Genomic DNA, 8251 nt, shown 5'->3' with positions numbered 1-8251 from the left:
ATTTTGTCCTGAAGACATATGACTATATTCTACATTTTGTGTGCTTTTAATAGAGATGTGTTTTCATTTTTTTTAACAGAGAAAAAAAATTGGAGGGTTTTTTGTTGTTGGTGGTGGCATGGTTTTATTGTGAGGTGTTTGTTTTTTGGTTTGGGGGGGGGGGTTTGGACATTTTTACCTGCCTACAAACTGTACTTGTTTTCCATCTAGAAACCTTTTGAGTTTCTCTTCACATCCACTCCAAAATCTGCCATTACTTGCCTATAAGACCTGAATTTTATGGTCTAGCAATGGAAGACTATATTGGAATACTTATGTGCAACAGCCTATAATTCAGTTGCTATAATAAGATACAGCGTATCTCATATTTGTAGCTGACTTGAAAGACTGCTGGTGTTAATATCTGAAATGCCCACTTTCTGGGAATTTTCAATAACATTTTAGAATGATACGTATTACACAGGAAAGTAACACAACAATTATTTTAGATTAGCTGAGTATTTGTTAGAAGTATGTTGTACTGTCAGGAAGTGCTTATGCCAATGAGCTTTGCCCATCTGTGATATCTTATTAACAGTGACCGCACTGGACCCATCTTTTTAGAATCATCACAGTCTCTAGTATGTAATATATCATGTATTGCACAATATTTTTAATGTGCTATTTCAGTGAATTGAGCTTTTTGGGTATTGAATTCTCTTACCTTTTCTTAATCTGATTTTGTTTAGGATTATCTCCCACTACATCAGCTGCAATGTCTGCTGGAGATCCTGTTAATTCATCTAGTTGCTGTAAATTCTACAATTGAACCTTGGGAGGATGAGCTCATCCAGTGATCTTTTAAAAGAAGATAAACTGAAAGTCATGGAGTTTACCATATGGTTTCATAGATAAGGTTAAAAAAACCCAAATCACCAACCCTGCACAGTATCATCTTTTCACAGGCATTTATTATCCAATTAAATATTTTGAAGGCAGGGTGTGGCTGGCTAAATTATTGCTCCTCCCACTGCTCTCTGCTATGTTTCCAGTTTCAGAGGGAAAAACACAAGCTTGTATGTCGAGAGTGAGTCATAACCTCTCTTCTGCTACTGACTCACTTGGGAGTTTGAGGTAAGTCATTCTACCTTGTGTCTCAATTGCTCTGCCCTCAGGACAGCAAGGAGAGGACTATGGAAAGTTATGCAATGTTTTCACAGATGAGAAGTGTAGATATTGAAACCAATATTATTATTATTCCACAGTACAATAATAACTTTGTGTGCCCCCAAATGGATTTTTTTACACAGCTTATTTCCTACAAAAAACATTCCTTTCCCCCCCATTTTGTTATATAAAAATTTAAAGAATGACTTAGGTTACTGAAATGCTTTAAAATTATAGTATTTCTTAGAGGAAAGTGTATGCACCTTTTGTCACACTGTTCTCTTTTGCACCAACAATGTCAATAATAGTGCTATACAATGGTGCAAAATTACTGATGACTTCTGAAGTCTGAGTTAGCCCTGAAGAGTGTGGAGTTACACGCAGCACTGGCTTCTAGTCAGGTATTTACACGCTGTCGTGGTTGTTTTGCAAACATGGCAGGGAAATGCTAAACTTTAAAAAGTGAACTTTTAATACCTGAGCATATTCCTTAGCATACCTGATATCAGAATAAGTATCCACCAGTTCTAATCTGATATGTTAGGATGCAGATAGTCTATAACTTGGCTGTCTTCCTACTTTTGTTTCCCAATAAACATATCTATCTAAGTATCTCACGGTAATGAGATATATTAGTAAAGTATATTTACTAAACCATAACAAAAAACCTGCTTGTAAATTTAAAGGAAAATACATTTTAAACATAGACAAGCTTTGATAGCGCAAGGTGACATACTGTGACAAGCAAGGCAAAGCATGTAGGTTGGGGACACCAGCACACACATGAGCAACAATTGCAGTACCCCACGGTGTGGGCAAGAACGGAGCATGAGGCTGATGATCACATCAGTCTGTGCCATGGGAAAGAAATGTATTTCCTATATGGAGAAAGTCCAGGTAACACTGCTTGGCAGATGACAGCACAGGAAGTAGTTTGCACTCTAGGGTTTTACTTTTGAAAACTGCTTGTTGTATTCTTCGTGTTCTTTGAATATTTCTGTGTGCCCGCTGTGGAGTCCTTTTTATGGATATATGTGCATGTTACCAGACAGGGGAAGGTGAGGGGTGGAAGAGCAGGCGGGGGCCTGCGGCGCTCCACGTGCTGCTCCCCGCGCCGAGGCGCAACTGGTTGCGGGCGATCACGGCACCGCGGCCAAGTCGGGAGCAGCGCTGCGCCGTGCGCCGTGCCCCGCACCGCTACCAGTGCCGCACTGCAACCCCTGCCCGGGCGGGAAAGCCTCCCTTTCACATTATCCTGTTTTTTTCCCTTCTTGCCTATTTCTGCCTGATGGGTTTAGGTCTCTTGGGGGAATTTCCATGGCTGGAGGCCCGGCTGGGGGCAGCGAGGCGTCCCGCGGCCGGCCGGCCCCCTAGACCCGGCCCCACGCAGCCCAGTCCAGCCCAACCCGCGGGCCCGTCGCTGGCGGGCGGCAGGACTGCAGAACCGCCGCCAGCCGGAGTGGGATGTTTCATTGTCCGGAAATGATGGAGAAGGAGTGACTGTGGCGGCGAGGGGACAGCGGGTGCGAGTGCCAGGCTGTGCGCGCCACTGGCTCGGGGGAAGGCCGGCGGGCGCGGGGCGGGAGAGGAGGCGGCAGCCGGGGCGGACGGCGCGGCGGTGGCAGCAGAACGGGGAAGCAACGCGAAGGATCCCGCGGCCGGGGCGCGGGGGAGGGCCGGGCGGCGCGGCGGAGCGGGAGGAAATGCGGAGGTAGGGCGCGCCGCGCTGCCGGCCCGCTCCGCCGCGAAGGACGGGCCCCCCCCGGGCACCCCCCGCGGCCGCCCGGCTCCGGGCCCGCGGCCGCTCCCGCCCCGCGGCCGCCGCCCCCTGGCCCCACGGGCGCTCGCCGCAGGGGGCGGGGGGCGCGCCCGCAGCCGCGCCGCGAAGTTGCCGCCGCTTCCTTGCTCCCCCTCCGCAGTCCCTCGCCCCGAACCGTGAGTTTTCTGCATAAAATACGTTAACGAGCCTTTTCATTTGGTTGTTCCTTCAGGGTCGCGTGTTAGTTTTGTTGGAGAGGGGTGCAGGCTCTCTGTTATTCGACGCGAGAGCTGGCAGATGTCCCAAGTGAGAGAACCTCTTCCTCCGGGGCCTGGAGGGCCAGCGCAAGCTACGACTGAAAACAGCTCTTTGATCTCTCTCCCTCGAGGTAAGTTGCTTTAAAGTTTCTCTGTAATTGTTGCGCCTTTTATTTGAATGATACATTTACTGATTTGTTTTGAGAATTTTAACCCCTCTTTTCTTTCCCCTTCCCCTGCCCTCCGCTCTTTAGTGTGTCTCTGTGGCACTTTCACTTCACCTCTTTATTGTTTTAACCAGAAATTCCCATATATAAAGAAAAAAGAAGGTGCAGTGATCTCAGCACCAGTTTTCAGTACTTGAAAAACTTCAGTTGTTCAGAGGCAGATGCTGCTCCTTAAAAATCCCTTTCCTGTTTCTCAGCTTTGTGTTTATGTTTAGAAGCTCTTTGCTCTTTCCTGTAGAGCTCTTCTTCCAGGTCTTGAAGTAAGTTAAGGAAGATTGATCCAACAGCAGGAGTGTTGTTCAGGTTGGAGGTCACTTTGCTCTTTTTTTGTTAGATTACTCTGTGACGCTGCAGTTCAAGTCAGTTTCTGAGAATATAACCTGTTTCATTTCAGCTGTTAAATAGATTGTTTAAAAGTACATTCATCTTAAAGAGAAATTCTTTATGTTATGTCTTATTTGCATTTGCAGAAAATATATTGGTACTCTGATCACCTTCATGTAGGGAAGTTTGACAAAGTGTACTGCAGGTTATCCTCAAAACTGGAAGTATATTTGCCTCTCGAGTCCTGGTCTGTGAAGATGAGGAGGTTTTTTTTTTTATTTGTTTACAGCTACAACCTTGTTTTCCAGAATTCTACAGGAGTTTAAAAACTCTCCAAAGAACAGACAAATAAGCTTGTTGAAGAACTGTAACTTTCTTCATAACTGGTTAACTGGAGCAGAGCCTGGTAACACAGTTGTGCAACTGTGGATTAAGGATGTAGTCGTGTTTTTATAACTTGGAAAATCAATAGCTATGTGAAATCAAAGCTGGAGACTCATTTGAGAAACCAGAAAGTATCCATAGCTAAGTAAAAAATGTTTTGGCAGGGAGACATAGCAAGTTGGCTTATCTTATTGTTGGTTGTTTTTTTTTTGTCCTAGAGAATGACTCATAACTTCTAAACAGTAAAAAATAATAATAAAAAAGGATTAGATACAGAAGATCAAGCATGCAGAACTGAACTGTTAGAATCATATTTTTGCCAGAACGATCAGTACCTGTGATATGTGTTTATTTTCAGTGTGTTGTTCTTATCTGTAATGTGATCAAGTGGCCACACTGGTTAAATTCTACATATAGGCCATAGATCAAAGTTACTCAAGTTGTAAGTCAGTGTACTAACAAGCATGGAAAGTGGTCTCATTCTCACAGTGCCACTTTAAACTGAGTTTTTGCTATGAACTAAAATCTTATGTAAGATTTTCAATACATGCCCTTCTGTTTTTTTAATGAAAAGTAAGTAAACAAATACTGATCTGTCCACTGACAAGTTATGTGCAAAAAGTCTGAATGACACAGGTATAGCTGACAGTTTTCTTAGGGATCGGTAAGGTACAAACAAATAATGATTCAGGTTTGCTCACTGACCACACCTTTTAAGGCACATGCTCAATTTTAAAGCATATGTACAATTCACATAAAGACAAGGTTGTTTTTTAAACAAAATTCAGCATTCAAATACATAATTTTAATTCTAATAAACTTAGATTTAAAGATAACTGTGGATATTTGTTGCTTTTTTCTAGCTTAAGTCTGTTGGGGAAATGGGGGTGGAAAGAGGAAGAGGTGAGTTCATAACATTTCCAGTCTATATTCCAGCATTTCTGTTGTCAGCTTTGCAGTGTGTGGTTACAGGGTAAGGTAGTTCAGATATTCCAGGGCTGAAGATCTAAGACTAAGCCCCTAAGATCTAAGCCCCTATCCTTTTATTTTACCCCCAGGACACCTGATATTGTGCTTTCTCTAGAATCTGGCGATAATTTTAAAAGCTGTGATTGAAATTCATATTATTTCTGGAAATGATTCCATATATTCACAGTGAGATACTTGAAATCTGTGTCCACCTAGAAGTACAGATTCTTTTATCAGAAGAAGATGGCTTATGTTGTATGAATATCAAAGTTTTAAGGGCATTCTAGTGGGAAGGAATTTTTGTTTTGTAACACCATACTTTAATGTGCTTTCTGTATTTGTTAACTGGTATAGACACCTCGTATCCTGAGAACAAACTTCTCCTCTTCTGTAGTTCTGTAAAGTATAGTCAAAAAATCCAGATATTCAGTGTTCCTTTTGCTTGCTATCGTATGCATTCAGATGCTGAAGATTAATTGTATTTTTCCAGGAAAGGAAATGAAACTTCAATTGAATTTTGAATATTCAAAAATAGCTATCCCACAGCCTAATTGAAAATCAGACAAAAGTAATCAAGCTTAGGCAGATTGCGAGTATATTCATCAGGTTGTGGACGTGGTGAAAACTGTGGGTTTGAGACATAGTTTGGCCTACTGCATAGGTGTGGCATGCTCTGGCTTTCACAATTAAAAGAATTTTTGTGTGTTACTTTAACCAACATGCTCTCTCAATGTCTCCCCCATCACTGTTCTTCCTTGTTAGTTCATTTTTTAATGAATGCATAAATATTAGTGAGAGTATGGAACTTTGCCCCTTCATAATTAGTGTGCTGTGAGAGAGAGCAAATGGAATCAGTGTATTTTTTTGTGGCGATGTCAAAACTCAACCTCAGTCTTTAAACCATTATCTGTGTCAGTGGAGTCTGCTGCTCTAAGATGCACACTACAGGATAAAAGGTTGAACCTAATTTCTGCAAACATGTTAATTGTTGCTACATGCCTCCAAAAGTGTAGCTCTACTCATGCACCCTTGTTCAAGATCCTGGTCATGCCCTCTCTTCTCCTGTAGCTCATTGTCCTTGGAACCAAATTATGACTGCTTCTACCTGTGTGATATAGTCAGCAAATAGTGTCATATCTATGCTCAAACCGCTGCATTTTGGCTGTGATCAAGTATTTTCTCAACTGGTACATACCAAAATAATGGTACTGAGGAAGGAATGTTACAATTAGTGACCATTGCACACTCTGCTCTAAGGAAAATGTTCAGTGTGTTAGAGGTTGTGGTGTGATTATTACCTGGATCGTGGGTAGACTTTTTAATTAAATCCTCTGCACTTGAATAAATCATGGAACATAAGAGAGAAATTCAGTGGACATAGAACTGCATTTAGAGAATCGGGCCACATTTTAGAAAAACTATAAAGTATTTGGAATGCTTTTACCTTTGCTTATTGTTTACTAATGTAACCTAGAATAACAAATTAATAATATTTAGGTTTCTAAATTCAGAAAGAAAGTAAAAACAATAATAATAGTAATAATAAACAACTTATGAAATTGAGACTGATAATTGTACTTCAACTCTTTAGATGATGGAAATCCACTAGAATTTTTTATTTTAATGGGAGGTGGGGAGGAGGATGGAGATGTCTAGTAGAAATATTAAGGGTCAAGTTCTTTAAATGACTTTTCTCTCTGGTGCAAATCATCTTGTGGTTGCTGGATACCAATGCAGTTCCGAGTTGGTGTCTGAAGAAACCATATTCACCAATACTTCCATTGAGAAAAAGTAAAAAGTACCCTTCTTCAAGAATGTGATTCAGATCTCTTTGTGTTTTCTATACTTAACTATTTTCATGATGGGGAGCACTAAAGGAACCTGCTGAGACTGGGTGACAAAAGACTTAATGCAGGGAAAGTTTGGATGTTCTTGAGGCAACAATGATTACTATCACCATAATTATTCCACTTTACCAGCAGTGTCTCAGTGTTATGAGTAATAGATTTTTATTTTAACCGTTAACCAGTGTACTCAGATTGCTCAAACTTAGCAAATACTTCCTCTATATTTGTGTTCCCACTTGCAATCTGACAAGAGTCAAGAGAATCTGTGTTAATTTGTTTCATTGCTGTGTGCCAGTACTGAGGCATTTATTGAATATTACTGACTAAAATATCTAAAACTTTGGTAAATAGGCCTTATAGTAGATATATATACTACTTCTGCTTTCAGTTTCACATGCATACCGTTCTAGTAAAGTGATTCATGCCCACATGGGTGTGATGGACTTTTACTTCATAGAGTTGACTGTAAAGGTCTTGCTTCAAATTTGAAATACTATTTTTCCATCTCATAGGCTAATTTTATATCACAGTAATTCTTAAACTCAACTCCAGGCCCTCAGAAGTTAGATTTCTCTTTGCTTTAAACTTTTTTTCCCCTCTAATAAGTAACATCCAGCACTGATCGTGTTATCCTAGTGTTTGTATTTGGATCAGCAATGCAGTTTTGAAGTAAATCTGCTGTCCACCTCTGCTTTTGTTTACGTTGCAGAGTGATCCTAGGGAGTGACCTGGATTGAATTCCTTCTGCATAAAATAGTCTGAAAGATGCACTGTAGGAATGTGCCTAATACACTCTAGCCACTAATAAGCCTTGAGTTTTTGAGATTAATTCTGAGACCTAGTCCAAAGTAGAAAGCCCCTGGAACATGTATAATATAGAATGTGTCCTTAAGATTAACTCTTTCACTGTACAGGTCCAGTTTTACTGGCCCATGCTGTTGCTAATACAACCATAGCTACCAAGTATTGCTTAGCCCTTCCATGAGACTGGTTTTGTATGCATGTGAAACTTTGTTGGATGAATGACATAAATTTGTAACTGACAGCATAATTAGTGTGTTTATTTGTGAAAAAAAGTTTTCACTTATGTATTTATTTAATATTTCTAATAATGCAGAGTACCTACTTGCATATTGCTATTAAATTTTAAGTTATCATGACTGACTCAAATTTGGTCTAGGCTGTCAAATCTCTAGTACATTTGTATAACGCTGCTGCTTCCTTTGAGAACGCACACAGGATCACTCTCGAGGAGAAAAGACAATGCAGAAAGAACCGTGTCTTGCAGAATATACCACCTAAGGAGTCTTTCTGCTGTGCCTTTTGCAATCGGACATG

The 8251-nt window shown here is 40.9% G+C and overlaps 1 protein-coding gene across 5 annotated transcripts in view; it reads left to right on the top strand.

Moving 5' to 3' along the window:
* Positions 1–1018: 1018 nt before the first annotated feature.
* The window catches only part of MDFIC (MyoD family inhibitor domain containing), a 53711-nt gene continuing 46478 nt past the window's right edge, over positions 1019–8251 (top strand). For 2 of the 5 annotated variants that reach the window (XR_001875302.1, XM_017817874.1), the window contains exons 1-2: positions 1019–1113; positions 3138–3293. Coding sequence is in view for 4 of the 5 variants with exons in the window: in XM_017817874.1 (XP_017673363.1) it covers positions 3203–3293 (91 nt within the window). In the remaining variant the exon portion in view is untranslated. Of the gene's footprint in view, positions 1114–2561; positions 2670–2798; positions 2858–3137; positions 3294–4960; positions 5001–8251 lie in introns of those variants that run through there. The other 3 variants (XM_017817875.1, XM_017817876.1, XM_017817877.1) reach the window with 3 other exon arrangements.

This window comes from Lepidothrix coronata, unplaced genomic scaffold (genome assembly GCF_001604755.1).
Source record: "Lepidothrix coronata isolate B3197 unplaced genomic scaffold, Lepidothrix_coronata-1.0 Scaffold63, whole genome shotgun sequence".
NCBI classification, from domain to species: domain Eukaryota; kingdom Metazoa; phylum Chordata; class Aves; order Passeriformes; family Pipridae; genus Lepidothrix; species Lepidothrix coronata.
This window is presented reverse-complemented; position numbering and strand designations above follow the sequence as displayed.